Below are 16,977 nucleotides of genomic sequence, written 5' to 3'. Positions count from 1 at the left end.
AGCTTCCGGAAAAGGTACTACATTTCCGGTTCTTGCCACCGCCTCCCCTCCTTACCCTCCCAGCTTCTGGGCCACTGAGCCCCAAATAAAAGCCCACCTCTGGATCCTCCTTTCCATGCCCGTCGAACTTACAGTGAATGCAGGACAGGGGAAGCAATGCGGTGCCAGGGCCGGAGACGGGGAGCCGCACAGGTGGAACAGGAAGAGGCGAGGCTCCCGGCCAGTAAGCGGAGGCTCCGCCTCCTTACGTCACTTCCGTAAACAAAGGGCATTGTGGAGGCGAGAGGTCCGGGATGTGACCCCGGCTCAAGCTGCAGCTGTAGCATCGGCGGCTGCAGCTGCGGCGGTGGCTTCAGAGGCCCCGGGGTCCTTGCAGGTTGTGGAAGAGGACCCCGATCCCCTTCTTCCTCAGGTATGAAGTGGAAGCAAAGGCACCCCCGCAATGTCCCCCTGTAGGCCCCTCCCACCACCGGTTCTGGCCGCTACCGGATTCTGGGCGGGGAAGGTTCTCCGTGAAGGCTGATTAGAGAAGGGCAATGAGGTGAAGTCAAGAGGAATTTCTAGTGGTCCTGCTTGGAGGCTGTGGGTTCCTGGCTCTCAAACTAATGTGTGAGTTGGACTACGAGCTGTAGTCTATGAAGGTCTTCTCTGAATGGTTCCTTGCTGCTTGGTATACAAGAAGGGTTTCGGTGCTCTTGTAGTAGTGATGTTATCTAACCAAAAAAGCATAATTTTCGAGCCCTGGCCCCTCAGAACATCTTATCAATAGTTTAGACCACTGTTGGTTTATTTGCATTGTTTCCTGTTTTTTTTTTTTTTATTCTTGTGTCACCAACTGCGTATAAGCATAATTAAATTCGAAAACCAGTGTGTTTATGTGTATCATAAATTTATACAGATCCTTGCCTCTTTGGAGAACTGATATCCCATCTTCTCTATTCAGTTATTTTTTAAACATTTAATTTGTGTTGCATGCTGAAACAACCCCGAAATGTCTGTTCTGTTACTTAAAATGCTTCTTAAAGGAAAAATTGTTAGCCAAGATTTAAGCGGATTTGCGTTCGTTATCTGGGATTAGAGACTGGGCAATAGAGCCTTTCCTTTACAGCCTTTGGTCCTTTGGAGGTTTAGCTCCAGTTATGATTGTCTAGAGTCAGCCTGAGCCAACTGAGCTCAATGGTTTAAATAACAGTGCTAGTAACACGGAGTCCAGACAGTAGCCAAAAAAATCTATTTTCATTAAAATTCTCAAATAATTACTTGAGGAGTGACATCAGTAGATTTGAGTCTTTTTGAATGTTCATAGAATGATTAAATTCAACACAACATACAATAAAAGGCCTAACGGTCCTAGTGCACTTTACAGTCTGATGAGAAGAACAGCCATATAAATTTCTCATCTTATGATACATGAAACAATATAATTAGGAAGAATTTAATATTATGCATAAATAAAAAGGAAATGTGGAAGGATATTTTTAGATGGGTGGCTGTTAGAGAAATAAAGCTGGTTAATACACAAAGGGAAAGTACTGGATAAATAGAAGGTTTTACACATATTCTCTATGGAAGGACTGACTGTAACTTCGTAGTGTAACTTTTTTGACATTGACAAAACTAAACATATATAATAAAGTTTCATGTTTCCTTGGAAATAGGTAGAGAAAGTAAATTTAAAATTATGATGGAACAAGTTTAATTTTACAGAACTTCATTTGATCAAGGAACTAGAATCAGTATTAACTCTAGGCAGCAACTGAATTTCTACTTGGTAGTTGAAATAAGGTTTCTAGTTGCTAATTAAAATGCAGGTACCCATGTCAATTATATATCTGTTTGTATCTAGGTGGTTTTTCAAAGAATGTGTTTTAGAAGGGAGACCTAAGGGGCACATAAAGCTTGAGTCAGGCTGGATGATTTGTTTAGTGTTTATATGTTGTTCCCCTTCTATAAGAATGTAGGGAACATTGAGGGCAGGGACTTTGTCTTGTTCAGTACTGTCTCTCCAATGCCCCAAATAGTGCCTGACATGTAGAAGAGAGTAAATTTTTGTGGAATGAATTAATAAACAGTGAAAAAATTTTTTGTCTAACAGGCAGTTTTGGTTAGGGCTTCTGTGTACATAATACAGTAAACTAAGCTTAAGAATCCTTGTTCTAACTTTCTTTAATGACCTCTGAAATTCTTGATCCTCTTTCAGCCCATGAAGTGGGTCTTTGAAGCCCTTTCATTTTGGCGTATTATAGCATATGTGTATAATTTTGCTGTATTTCCTTAGGTCATAAGAAGCTGGCCTTGGTGCAGTAAGGAACTTAAAACAATGGAGGAGCGCAAAGTGAAGAGGAGGAGTCCTAAGTCTTTTAGTGCCCACTCTACTCAGGTTGTTAATGCCAAAAAAAATGCCATTCCAGTTAGTAAAAGCACGGGGTTTTCAAATCCTGCATCACAGTCAACTTCACAGCGACCAAAGTTAAAAAGGTGAATTCTTTTCTTTCACATTATCACAGCAAAATGCTATTAAAGTAAACACTAAATCCACTAATTCTTATAACATTTTTTTCCTCTTGGTTTGACTTTTGAGGCACATATTATATGTGATTTAGAAAAAAATTTTTTGAAGGTTACAGTGTATAGAGATTAGAAAATGCAGAATGAATGATTGGCTTTAAGCCTCTTACTTTGTCTCATATTAATATACAGAGCAGGGACTTCCCTGGTGGCACAGTGGTTAAGACTCTGCGCTCCCAACGGGTGTGATCCCTGGTCCGGGAACTAGATCCCACGTGCATGCCGCAACTAAGAGTTCGCATGCCACAACTAAGGATCCAGTGAGCCTCAACTAAGGAGCCCACCCGCCGTAACTAAGGAGCCTGTATACCGCAAGTAAGGAGCCCTCGAGCCACAACTAAGACCCAACGCAACCAAATAAATAAATAAATATTAAAAAAAAAAATACAGAGCAAGAAAACTTGCAGACAAAGTTGATGAGCTAGCCAGAAATGGAAAAGACATATCTGGTTGTTGTTTTTTTTAAGCTGAGTGTTTGTGCTTTGGTAGTTTTATTTTTTTTAAAAGAATGAGTTCACTGTTTTAGTAGAAATGATTTGTATTTATTGTAAATATTTAAACACAGGAAAAATTCAAAGAAGAAACAGAAGAATACTAAAATCCTACCACCTAGAAGTAATCATTATTAATATTTAGTGAACATATTAATATTTGCCTTAAGGCTTTAAAGGAAACGGGGGACAAGTTTAAATGTTACCTATTATTGCTGCATATATGAGTATTTTGTAGGGTTAGATATTTGGAAAGCAGGATAATATCTTAAGAGAAAAAGCATTTCATAATCTCAATCCTCTAGATAATTATGATTAAATAAGCTTCTAACTGCAAGCTTATCATGAGAGTCAGTTAAGGAAGTAATGCTTGTAGCACTTTGTAGCCACTGGATTAACACAAAAGACAAGATTGCTGGTGATGATCTCACACTGTCCTTGAGGAAACAAAAGGGACATAGCCAGAGACCCTTGGAAAAGAACATTCCAATAAGGAGTTTAATTTAGAATCAGATTTTGAATATGGTTATGGTTGATGGGGAAAGAAAGCCAAGAGATTTGAAAGGGAATCACTCCTTTTTCCAAATTTTTGCATCAGTTTATTTGTATCTCATTGTCATTTTCTACCTTGTACTTTTATTTCTCTCCCCTCTTCTAGAATGTGGGCTTCCTGAGGGCTGGGTCTTGTGTGCCAGACAGTATTTAGAGTGGGGCTTTGCACATAGTATAATTTCAGTGAGTGCTTTTTAATTGAATTATTTTAACATAAAGTGAGACAGTGTGACATGATCAAAAACACCAAAGTAAGAAGAAACAGATTTTTATTTTCCTTTTTGAGAAGGTTGTTAAGTGATGAACTGATGCAAAACACTTACTTGGATAAAGCTTCCAATTTGAAAGAAAAAAAGATTTGCTATACTGAAACCTTATAGTCTATAGTAGTTTATGTCAGATTTTAATGTGAATATGGATCTCCTGGGAATGTTTTTAAAATGTAGATCCTGAATCAGTTAGTTCGGGATGGGGCTTCAGCTAAGCATTTCTGATAAGCTCACAGGTAATACTGATGGTACAGGTCTTGGACAGCACTTTGAGTAGCAAGATACTAGATAGTGATAGTAAATCTAATATCACGTGTGTAAAATTACAAATCTCTCTTTGTGAAGAACTGTTAGTGACCTAGCGTCAACGGCCTATGTGTTCTAAGTTGATTTCTTTTCACGGGAATTAATTAGTCTTGCCACCTTTGCCCGCACACTCAGAGCCCCCCAGTACACCCTATTCGTCTTACCCACATTGTGGCGAGTGCACTTGTGGGGAAGAGGTCTTCATGCTACATTACGTAGAAATTAACTGAGTCCTGAATATATGTGTTACCTCAGGATCTATAGCACGTGTCAGGGTTATAAAAGTAACACACAACTCCGTCACCCATTTTTGCCTGGTTCACTCCTAGTCTTTAAGCCTTCACTCACATATCACCTTTAGGACGTTTTCTCTGCTGCCCTTAGGTTGAGTAGACTGTTCTTTCTCTCTGCTCCCGTATCACAGTATGTATAGCACCATCACTCCAGAGTTTGAGAGCCTGGCATATGCTAGACGTGTGTAATGAGAACTAGCCTAGTCCAGGGGTTCGGAAAGGGCCTTCCTGAGCAAATCACATTTAAACTGAGACTTGAAGGATGTGTGGGAGGTAGCCTGGCAAGGATGGCAGTGAGGGGAAGGGGGCTAACGTGGGCAGAGGATTAGCTGCAAGGAGACGAGAGAAGGGATTTCTAGGAAGCAAAAGAGATTCAGAATGTCTAGAGCATTGACATACAAGAGAGGATAGAATTTCTTCAGGTTATCGGACTACTGAAAGGTTTGCATTAAGTAAATTATATGATCTGACTTTACTTTTAAAAAATTGACTTGGCTGCTCTGTGGGCTCAGAGACAGCACGTAGAGGCCGGGAGACCAGCTGGGAAGCTGCTGGAGTAGCTGCGTCAGGTATAGGACAGTGGCAGTGGAGGAGGAGAGATTAGAGACAGCTCGATGGGTGTGACCAGTAGGACTTCATGACTGCACGTGGGGGCCTTAGGAAGCTGGAGGAGTCAAGGATAACAGGTTCTAGCGCTCCGTCACGTGTTGGTTGTGAATTTCTGTCTGTCTTTCTCCTTAGACTGGGCGTGCTTCAGTGCAGTCACTGACGTCCTGCACGCGTTCATATACTCAGTGTCTGGCACCGTGTCAGCTGCAGAGTAGGGGCCCCATAGCCACTTGCTGGACAGCCCATAGTTCGGGGAACAGCTAGGATAAAGTTAGATGGGAAAGCAGAATATGTTTACGGAGAAGTGAAATATGAAACACAGGCTAGTAAAAGTTTTTTTTGCAGTCCAAAGAATTACCATAGAGTAAAAGTACATTACTCAAACTCTTTATATACCTTAGTAGTTATAGTTTATACATTTGTTTGAGATTTCATAGCCTGTTCTTTTGGTTTCTGCCTTGAAATGGCTGCTTTTATTTAGTATTGATTTTATTCGGATGTCTTGTTTTTCCCTTAATCTAGAACAGCCTGAAAAAATATCTCTTTTTAAAGGTAATTATAGGCAATTAATTTTTTTATTGCACCCTTTTTACAGAGTGATGAAAGAAAAGACCAAACCTCAGGGTGGAGAAGGCAAAGGCGCTCAGTCAAGCCCGATCCAGCACTCCTTCCTCACCGATGTCTCTGATGTCCAGGAGATGGAGAGGGGGCTCCTCAGCCTTTTGAATGACTTCCACTCTGGAAAACTCCAAGCATTCGGTAATCCATAGATGTTTCTCTCTACTCTTTTTCTTCTCAAGATGTTTGCATCATATTTTCTGCATATATTTTGCAATTCCTTTTTGAAGTGTCATTTTCTTTTATTTAAAAAAAACAAAACAAAACAACAGTCCAGAGGCATAAAACGCAATCATCCTAGATTTCATTTGTCGTGGGATATAATTTGTCTTGTAAGATTTCAGGAAAAAGTTTTTTAAAAAGGGAGGGTTAGTTGAATTGTTAAAGTAGGATTGCTGTTGACTAAGTATCTTGAAAGTGTAACAAACAAAAGGGACATTCTCTGTCAACTGAAATACTTTAGATTTAGTGTTTCAGTTTTAGAAAGACTCAAGATCATTTTTCTTTACCCTTTCAAGCCTAAACTTGTTTCTTGCTCACAATACCTAACTTTCGAATATTAAAGAATCTGGCTTGATGAAGACGTAAGAACAGTTAACTGATCGTCCCAATAAAACTCTGAGTAGGTATTTTTGTATGCGAGTTCACAAAGTGTATGGTCAGATTTTTCATGTTCAGCTTCCAACTCACTTTATAAGCTTTTTCTGATTATAAAAATTATTTCCCTGCCTTTTTAAAAAGCAATCTAAAAATTGTTGAGTGCACACATATGGAATCTCACACAAAAGCATAAATGTCATCAACATAAATATTTTGTTTTTAAGTGCTGTCTTTCCCTCCCCAGCTCTTTTACTTGGCTTCCCTACCCCTTCCCTTACGCCCTCTACTGCCTCTGCCTCCCCCCAGCCCCAACCAGTTAACTGTGTGACACACACACACACACACACACACACACAGATTTTTCTTTTCATTGTTTTCTACAAGTAGTATCTTATATACACTTTTCGGTGTCTTGCTTTGCTCACTAAACAATACCTGATGAAAATCTCTCTGAGTCACCTGGTATAGCTCTAATTCATTCTTTTTTTTTAATAGCTACATAATTTTCAAGTTGTGAATATACCCTGGTTTATTCAGCCATTTCTCTGTTGAAGGGCATTTACTTCGTCTCCAGTTTGGAGCCGCTAAACTCAGTGGTGTAGTGAACATCATTTTACATGTATCCTTATGTGGCTGTTTTGATTTCTTTGGGATGGATTCCCATGAGTGGGATTACTGGGTCAAAGCATAGAGGTAATTTTAATTTTAATAAAAGTATCCAGATTGCTTTTCAAAAAAGCTATTGCACTTTTAGTTTTCATTAACAATTTATGAAACAACTCTTTTCCCTGAATTCCCACCAGCTAATAGGTATTACCAGCCTTTTCATTTTTGCCAGCCTGTTGCTGTAAAGGGTTTTTTTTATTACTGTTGAATTTGAATAGCCATGAATGTTTGTTAAGCGGTTGGATTGCTCTTTTTTAGGACCTTTACCCAGTTTTTTATTTGGTTATTTATCCTTTTGTTGTTAATTACTAAGAGCCCTTTGCATATTTTAGGTACTAACCCTCTGACCTATTTTGTTTTTATTTTTTTAAGCAACATTAGTGTGTCTGTGGATTTTATGGTATACATCGCCTTATAAAAGTTTTAAATTTTTGTATACTCAAATATGTCTATCTTTTCTTATAGTTTCTGGGTTATACTATTATTTGAAAAGAAGACATTAAAAACACGTTATTTATTTCACAAAGATGTTTTATGACATCCCTTCCTCCTTGCTTTACTCCATCCTGGTAAGGTGGCATCTTTAGAATACTTTCACTTCCCTCTCCCCTCTCTTCTCTCCCACCCTTGAGATATAATCTCTGGATCACTTTTACTTCTTCACTTTTCTCCCCAACACCCTTCCTGCCCTAACTTTTAAGTGACTTTGTATTCTTGGATTGAAGTCTCTGTTATTCGATGGTTTGCTATATATAAGCATTGCAGATGAGAAGTTGATTGCCAGTTGGATTCTTTCTTTTTTTTTTTAAAGATTTATTTATTATTTATTTTTTAATTTTATTTATTTTTGGCTGCGTCGGGTCTTAGTTGCAGCACGCGGCATCTTCTATTGCGGCACAGGGGCTCTTCGTTGTGGTGCACGGGCTTCTCACTAGTTCTGGCATGAGGGCTTTCTCTCTCTAGTTGTGGCACACAGGCTCCAGGGCACGTGGGCTCTGTAGTTGGGGCGTGCGGGTTCCTGAGGGCATGGGCTCTGTAGTTTTGCAGCACGCAGGCTCTCTAGTTGAGGCATGCAAGCTCAGTAGCTGTGGTGTGTGGGCTTAGCAGCCCCGTGACATGTGGGATCTTAGTTCCCTGACCAGGGATCGAACCCGCATCCCCTGCATTGTAAGGTGGAGTCTTTTTTTTTTTTTAAACATCTTTATTGGAGTATAATTGCTTTACAATGGTGTGTTAGTTTCTGCTTTATAACAAAGTGAATCAGTTATACATATACATATGCCCCCATAACTCTTCCCTCTTGCGTCTCCCTACCTCCCACCCTCCCTATCCCACCCCTCTAGGTGGTCACAAAGCACCGAGCTGATCTCCCTGTGCTATGCAGCTGCTTCCCAGTAGCTATCTGTTTTACATTTGGTAGTGTATATATGTCCATGCCACTCTCTCACCCTGTCACATCTTACCCCTCCCCCTCCCCATATCCTCAAGTCCATTCTCTAGTAGGTCTGTGTCTTTATTCCTGTCTTGTGTAAGGCGGAGTCTTTACCACTGGACCACCAGGGAAGTCCCTGGATTCTTTCTTACCAAGTAATTTTTTTCAGTCTCAATGCTTGAAAGATTTTCTCCTTTATCTTTAAAGTTTAAGCGTTTACCAGAATATGCTTAGGACCGTATCATCCCTGCCTGGAAATCAGTGAGCCCTTCATATCTGCCAACTCATCTTTCATCTCAAGGAACATTTTTTTCTATTGGTCATTTATTTCTCCTCCATCTGTTCCTTTTTATCCTTTTGGAGATTCTACTGTTCTCATGTTAGGTCACCTGGGTCCATCCCCTGAATCTTTTCCCTTGTTCCTTGTGATTTCTACCTCTTTATATTTTTACTCTATATTGTTTTCCTCTGTCTATATAATATATGTACATCTTTATATGTATACAAACACACACATACATATATATCTCTTGAGGTAGTTCTTCCACTTGACCTTCCAGGTTGCTAACTGTTGAAAAACATCCTTAAAATAGAGGAAATATGAGATATTTTACTATGAAGAAAGGATGATTTTGAAAGAGCTGTAACTAGCTTTAAAATTATTAGTAGTCCTTAACATAATGTAATATAGTCAATTTATGAAGATGTTATAAAGCTGGCTAGAGGAAAAAGTAGTATAATTTACATTAATTCATATTTATTCAAGATACATACTTCACCTTTAGCTGAGCTATATTATACCTTTGAGAAAAATCAAAGATTTTGGGAGGGGAAAATTATAGTGTCAAGAATTTGCAGAGGCTGTACTGAAACTGAATGAAAATATGTAATATTTCATGTATATACATCAGTTGCTCTGGGCAGATAATGCTACCTCAGAGGAGTCTAGTCAATAAACAACGCAAGACCTATCCTTTAGCAATAAGTTGTCTTCCTCTACTGTGTATATATTGTGGTTCTCATGCTTCATTACATTCTTGACACTTTATAAATATTTTCACTTATATTTCTTAAAGGAGGAGTACATGGTTGGTTGGCAGAATGGTTCATGGTTGAAGTCCTTATAGGACTCTTAGTTTCACTCAGATCATTATAAAATGTTGGGTTACTCAGTTTTAATGGCAGTTGTCAACTAGGATGTGAATAGATGGTGTTAACACCTCTATATATGATATTACTATTGAAAAAATTTTTTTTACCTAAAGGGTTCTTTCATTCTTAAATTTTTTTTCTATATCATTTTTTAATGCCCATGATTATTTTTTAGATTGTTGTTGTTTTCCTGGTTGGAGATTTGATTTATAATTTTACACAGAAAATATGCAGTCATTAATGTAATTTACAAAAGAAAGAAAACCAATTTCTTTTAAGCACCTTGACTTTAGAAGTTTCTCCTCAAGACAGTTAGTTTGACCTATCCTAATCTTTATTAATATTCTGGAATGTTCCCCCAGGAAATGAATGTTCCATTGAACAGATGGAACATGTTCGGGGAATGCAGGAGAAATTAGCTCGCTTGAATTTGGAGCTCTATGGGGAGTTAGAGGAACTTCCTGAGGATAAGAGAAAAGCAGCCAGTGACGCCAATCTGGATAGGCTTCTGTCTGATGTGAGTACAGTCCTCTTTCTTTACTCTTTTCTTAATCAAAATTTTTATTGAGATAAAAATTCACCATTTTAACCATTTTAAAGTATAAATTCAGTGATTTTTAGTATATTCACAATGTTGTGCAGACATCACCACAGAACATTTTCATCACTCCAAAAAGAAATCCTCTACCTCTCAGTGCTCCCCTCCCCCTATCCCCCAGCAACCACCAATCTATTTTCAGTCTCTATAGATCTGCCTATTCTGGACATTTCATATAAATGAGAATCATAAAATATGTGGCTTTTTATGTCTGGATTCTTTCACTTAGTGTAATGTTTTCAAGTTTTATCCATGTTGGACTTTATACTCTTTTTTGAAAGCAATATATCCAAAGGATATATTGGGATCCAGTATATCCTTGTATTTACATCTAAGCATATTTTCTGGGATATTGGCAAATCTAAAAGGAAAATATTTGCTTCTGTACATATAAAAGATCTTAAGATATAGAAGATAGTAGGTCAAAAGATCCTGGTATGATTAATACATTTTGCCTTATTTACTCAGGTGGTAGTTACTTACACTATGTTTGGTGTTTATGGTTATTTAGTAGGTTGCCATGTGTATTTGCTTGCAAGGGTTGCCGTAACAAAGTACCACAGACTGGGTGGCTTAAGCAACAGAAATTAATTTTCTCACAATTCTGGAGGCTGAGAGCTGGAGACCAAGGTGTCAGCAGAGTTGGTTTCTTCTGAGGTCTCTCTCCTTGGCTTGTTGAAGACCATCTTCATGTTCACATGGCATTCTTCCTCTCTGTGTGGGTCCCTATGTCCAAATTTCCTCTTTTTGTAAGGAAAATAGTCATACTGGATTAGGGCCCATCTTAATGACTTCATTTTAACTTAATTCCCTCTTTTAAGAACGTGTCTCCAAATATAGTCACGTTATGAAGTATTAAGGGTTAGGACTAAAACATGAATTTTGGGAGGATACAATTCAACCAGTAACACCATATAGGATTCTTATATACTGAAAAGTGTTAATTAAATTTGCCTCTTTAAATCTTTTTTGGAACAAAAATAAATAAAAATTGAATTCAACATACTTTAGTTTCAGATTCCATATTTACCAGTAACAGAAATGGTTAATTTCTATTGCTTTTCTCTATCTTTTGAATAAGTAAATGTGAGTGAAATTGTATGCCCATAGTTTAAAAATTTCAAACCTATACTTTTAATTGTGATTGTGGTACGTTGAAAACTGAATTTGAAACCAGAAAGCCTTTGTTTAGTTCAGGGTCTACATAGAGCTGTATAACTTTGGGCAATTTAATGTTTTTGTAACTCAGATTTTTCTCTCTGTGAAATAAGGGTGGTTAATTCTACCTCATACTAAAAACTGAATATCACATAAAATCGTTTTTGTAATTCATAAAGTTCTTAAAGATTTTGATCATTAAAATGGCAGCTTTTTAAAAAAAGTCTATTATTAGAGATGATTATAATTAAGCATCGTTTTAAGAATCCTTATAAAACTTCAGTTTTTGTCATATGGTTTTGATTCTCTTATATTCTTATTTCATAAATACTAAAGCTACTTTATTATTATTTTGCATTAGTGAATTTCCCAGTCTGGAAATTTTTAGAAAGTTTTTTCTATAATACTTTTTTGTTTAAAGAAAGCTTAAATGTGAAATAATGTCTTTAATAATGTATGGTTAACAATTATCTATGATAGTTATCTTATAAAAATAAAAATTAAATTTGTTACTTTGTGTTACAGCTAGAAGAATTGAATTCTTCCATGTATCCTTTGCTTAACATCAACAGTGAAAAGTTCACAGATTATAATTTTTGGTGAATAGTCCCAATCAAGTGAAGAAACCTACTGCTATTTACTGGGGCCATCTTTCTTTCCCTTTAGTTTCTAAATGGAATTTCCCAGTTGTTTTGTATGCTGAAGTTTTGTTTTTCTATGGTTTGTGCTTTGCTTTGTATGGTTTCTGGGTTTTTAAGACAAAATTTTAAAATGTTTTAATCAAGAGAATTAAGAATTAGGGTAGTTGTTTTGAATCTTAGATTCTTAAGCTAAATGGAAGTGGGATAGCAGACATAATACAGTACTCTAAATTTAGTATTAGAACTAGAATATTTTAGATGCATTAAAAAAGTGTATTATAGGACTAACTTAAAGGAAATCACAAAGGCACATGTAAAATATTCATGTTTTGACATTTCAATTTAGAGCAATTATTTCAAGAAATTTTTAAAATGTATTTTTGAACATACTGATAGGCACAATGTGAGATATATAAGAACAAAAAAAAAATGATCCTGCCTGTAAAATAATTTTAGTGGTAAGACATCTCTTTGAACCAAATAATGAGATACTGGAAAGGATACTGGTTGTAGAGTTAAGAGATTTGATTTTCAAAATTTGGTTCCACGTTTTGCTAATGTAAATTTGGGTAGATTGTTTAACATTTCAGAGTATTGTCTTTAATATGGGGTAACTGCTACATGTAATCATGTGTATATGAAAATTTCCAAACTATATAGAATATATATTTTTAAAAAATCACTCTTATTGCAATAACATATACTGTTACTAACTGCTGAATTGTGCAGTAAAAACAATGAAGAAATAGGAAGATATATACAAATCCAGTAATAGTAATTAATATCTCACCTTTATTGAATACCTGCTATTTGCCAAGCATTATATGAAGTGTTTTACACGCATTATCTCATTTGGTCCTACTCTTGGAAGTCGGTGGTGTTATACTCCCCATTTTACAGATGAAGAAAATACAGTTTTGAGAAGCCACATAAACTGTAGGAGATATTAATGTAAGATACCACTGCCAAGAAAGAGTTTAATATGGGGTTAAGATAGGAGTTAATTAGGAGGCTTTTCTTAGGAGTAGTTCCTGGTTCTTTTTTTTCTTTGTATTTGTTTTACGTTATATTCTATGCTTTATATTCTCTCTCTGCTTATGACACATAACTCCTCTCTTATCTGAGCTTCTGTTAAACATTTAGACTCATTTGTCTCCCGCTTTCCTCACTTCAGCCCCCACGGTTCAGCAGGCCGTGGTGGTAGACTGCAAGCACATGGCCTTTGGATCGCTTGGTCTCAGGTCTTGGTAAGCAGCTATGTAACCTTGAGCAAAGCCTAGCAACCCTAGTTTCCTCATCTGTAATAAATGTTCTTTCCGTGTTCATACTTTCTGCTCCTAATTTTCCTCTCTGTCATCAGTGCCCCTATTATTTTTATTTTTTAAACATCTTTATTGAAGTGTAATTGCTTTACAATGTTGTGATAGTTTCTGCTGTATAACAAAGTGAATCAGCTATACATATTCATATATTCCCATATCCCCTCCCTCTTGCGCCTCCCTCCCACCCTCCCTATCCCACCTCTCTAGGTGGTCACAAAGCACCGAGCTGATCTCCCTGTGCTATGTGCCTGCTTCCCACTAGCTATCTATTTTACATTTGGTAGTGTATGTATGTCCATGCCACTCTCTCACTTCGTCCCAGCTTACCCTTCCCCCTCCCCATGTCCTCATGTCCATTCTCTACGTCTGTGTCTTTATTCCTCTCCGGCCCCTAGGCTCATCAGAACCATTTTTTTTTAGATTCCATATATATGTGTTAGCATACGGTATTTGTTTTTCTCTTTCTGACTTACTTCACTCTGTATTGACAGACTCTAGGTCCATCCACCTCACCACAAATAACTCAATTTCGTTTCTTTTTATGGCCAAGTAATATTCCATTGTATATATGTGCCACATCTTCTTTATCCATTCATCTGTCGATGGACACTTAGGTTGCTTCCATGTCCTGACGATTGTAAATAGTGCTGCAGTGAACATTGTGGTACATGTCTCTTTTTGAATTATGGTTTTCTCAAGTGCCCCTATTATTTTAATCTTCAAGATTGTTTAAAAATCCCTTCTATGACTATAGCAGACATTGCTAATCAGTCATGGCACTATCTGCCGTTTAGCCTGGACAGGGACATGAAATTATTTGCTGTCTCTTAATTACAGTTAGTTGTCAGGTGTTATCAGTTCTGTTTTGTATTCTTCCTTCATTCTCTACCCTCATCACCTGATTCCACAGCCTTTCAAATTTCTGTTCTCTAGAAACTCTAGAGCTGCACTGTCCAATATGGCAGCCACTAGCCAAGTAACTACTGAGCACATGAAGTGTTGGCAACATGGATTGACATGTGCTTTAAGTAAAACGTGCACACCTGATTTCAAAGATTTAGAATGAAAAGATGTAAACTATCTCAATATTTTTATGATTACATGTTGAAATGATAATTTCCTGATTATGAGTATAAATAAAATATATTTTAAAAACTATGTCTGTGGCTTACATTATATTTCTATTGGACAGTACTGCTGTAGACTTTAGACATTGCCACTGAGTTATTCTTCCTAAAACATCACTTTCATCTTGCCATTCTTGTTTCTTACCAAGTTTTTTACTATGTCAGATTTTTAAAAGGTTCTCAGTAATTTGATCACGGCATATTCATCCTGTTATAGTTTTCATTATTTTTCATTCCCACCAAGTTGGCTTTCTGGATGCCCAAGTTCATGCTCGCCTTAATGCCTTTGTTCAGGTTGTACTTTCTATCTAGAGTTGCTCTGGCCTCCCCCTTCTCCTTATCAAATAACACTTGAGCTGACCCCTTCCATAAAGCATTTCGTTTGTACCCCAAACTAGCATTCTGCGTTATTTCATTATCTGTTGATATGTGTTAAATCTCATCCTTCCAATTGAACAAGAATATCTCTGACGGCACAGCTTATGTCTGTACATTTTTGCAAACGTCTGCTGTACACGTATTGCTAGCATTTAGTTGTCCTCAATATATCCAGATCATTCTTTGAATTGAGTCTTGAAAAACAGGTGGCAAGTGGATCATATAGATCAAAGAGGAAAATGAAAGGCAGTGATGAGAAGGGAATGGAATAAACTATGCAGGAATTTTATCCTATTTCCAGTTTTCTTGAAGAATAATTCAGAGGATTATAGGAAAGGTTTTAGAGCTATGATGATTTTATTTTATTCTCTTGGACTTTCACAAAGAAATTATTTTCCCAAGGAAATGAAGTGGTGGTGTCGTTTCAAGTGAATTTTGTTAATCCAGTAAGTTTTCATATTTGCCTCTAATCAGTTTCTTACCATGAAAATGATTCTTGCTGCATTAAAATAATTCTGTGCTCTATTAGAACCTGGAACATAGTCTTTTTTTTTTTTAAGCCCTATTTTTTATTTTTATTTTTTCTTTTTTTGGCTGCATTGGGTCTTCGTTGCTGCACGTGGGCTTTCTCTAGTTGCGGCGAGCAGGGGCTACTCTTCGTTGTGGTGCACGGCCTTCTCATTATGGTGGCTTCTCTTGTTGCGGAGCACGGGCTCTAGGTGCGCGGGCTTAAGTAGTTGCAGCACACAGGCTCAGTAGTTGAGGAGCACGGGCTCTAGGCGTGCGGGCTTCAGTAGTTGCGGTGCGTGGGCTCAGTAGTTGTGGAGCACGGGCTCTAGGCGTGCGAGCTTCAGTAGTTGCGGTGCGTGGGCTCAGTAGTTGTGGAGCACGGGCTCTAGGCGTGCGAGCTTCAGTAGTTGTGGCTTGCGGGCTCTAGAGAGCAGGCTCAGTTGCTCCATGGCATGTGGGATCTTCCCGGGCCAGAGATTGAACCTGTGTCCCCTGCATTGGCAGGCAGACTTTTAATCACGGCGCCACCAGGGAAGTCCTGGAACATAGTCTTGAATCAGTGATTGGTTTTTAAATCTTCAAATTCTAGACATAGTAAAATTACTTTGTTCCATTTAAAGATTGTCTTACCACATCCAAGTTTCTCAATAGCAGCATAGGCACTTTCCCTTTAAACATACTTCTTTTTTTAATACCTCTGTCTCTTAGCTCTTGAATGTAATTTCCAGAAATTTAAAAGAAGTACTCATTAGAGAATGAAAATCTTCTTAACTGATGAATCCAGACAGAAACTCCATTTGGCAGATGCACAAGATGTTCCAAATACTTCTGCCGGCTAAAATGAAATGCAGTCGCTTTCTCGTGGTTTGAAGAAAAGCATCATTCTTTACTCTTCTAGCTGAATCCAGTAGCGGAATCATCTTCCACAATAAGGAATTAATTAAAGTGCAAGTGCAGTGACTGCTTTCACATGCTGCTTTCAGTGAACTCGACTTGCTATAATTCACCATAACTGGAGGCCTCGGCCTTGTGGAAGGCGTAATCAGGAAATGTGATACAGAGCTTTTGCTGCTATGCTTTATATTGTTGCCTTACGGGTTATACTTGAAATGCACTGTGCTAAATGTTGTTGATGGGGCTGAAGGATTTATCCTTCCTGAGCTCACCAAACTTATTCCACTGTTGATCATAAGTTGATGATGCCCAGGCTTTTCGTGGGAGCCCAGCTTCAGTTTACGTTAGACAATCAGTACACACGCCCGGTGTGTTTTCCAGTGGCCAGTGACAACAAAATGTTAAATGAGTATTTGTGAAATTTGCTATTTTTAATAAAGTGATTGTTTTGAATTAGTCTCTCTGTCTGTTTTGGAGAAACCTGTAGTCTTCAATCTGGGAATACAAGGGCTCAGTCCTCAAAGGTAAACTGTGTTTAGAAAATTGAGGTTCTGTAACTTTCTTGCAAATCTTGCACCTTATGCACATTTAAATATTGGCATAATGAAAAGAGCATGGTCTTTGACCTTACTTAGACCTTGATTTGAATCCGCGTTCTGCCCATTAGCTTTGGGTTCATGTGTGTTTACTCAGTTTCTATTTTAATTTTTGTTTTTAATCTAGAAAATGAGGTTAATGACCAGCTTGTAGTGGTTGTTATGAAGAAGTAAAAAAGTACGTATAAGATGCTTAG

At 37.7% G+C, this 16,977-nt stretch overlaps 2 protein-coding genes across 3 annotated transcripts in view; one reads left to right on the top strand and one right to left on the bottom strand.

The window, feature by feature from the left end:
* NHSL1 (NHS like 1) overlaps positions 1–326 on the bottom strand; it is a gene marked incomplete at its 5' end in the record, with an annotated part of 304,070 nt that extends 303,744 nt beyond the window's left edge. Inside the window, one exon of the mRNA XM_082405604.1 lies at positions 133–326. Within this exon, the coding sequence (XP_082261730.1) occupies positions 133–326 (194 nt within the window). The remainder of the gene's footprint in view (positions 1–132) is intronic.
* On the top strand, positions 258–14,796 carry CCDC28A (coiled-coil domain containing 28A). Of its 2 annotated transcripts, none has more exons than XM_082405738.1 (6): positions 258–412; positions 2,279–2,478; positions 5,684–5,847; positions 9,919–10,073; positions 11,838–11,860; positions 14,186–14,796. In XM_082405738.1, the coding sequence occupies exons 2-6, from the start codon at positions 2,321–2,323 to the stop codon at positions 14,253–14,255; spliced, it is 570 nt and encodes a 189-aa protein (XP_082261864.1). In that variant the 5' UTR covers positions 258–412; positions 2,279–2,320; the 3' UTR covers positions 14,256–14,796. The 2 variants fall into 2 exon arrangements, with proteins under 2 accessions (XP_082261864.1, XP_082261865.1); XM_082405739.1 differs by lacking the exon at positions 258–412 and adding an exon at positions 484–609.
* The last annotated feature ends 2,181 nt before the right edge of the window (positions 14,797–16,977 follow it).

The sequence above is a fragment of the Balaenoptera borealis genome (genome assembly GCF_965194805.1).
Source record: "Balaenoptera borealis genome assembly, chromosome: 9".
Lineage (NCBI taxonomy): Eukaryota > Metazoa > Chordata > Mammalia > Artiodactyla > Balaenopteridae > Balaenoptera > Balaenoptera borealis.
This window is presented reverse-complemented; position numbering and strand designations above follow the sequence as displayed.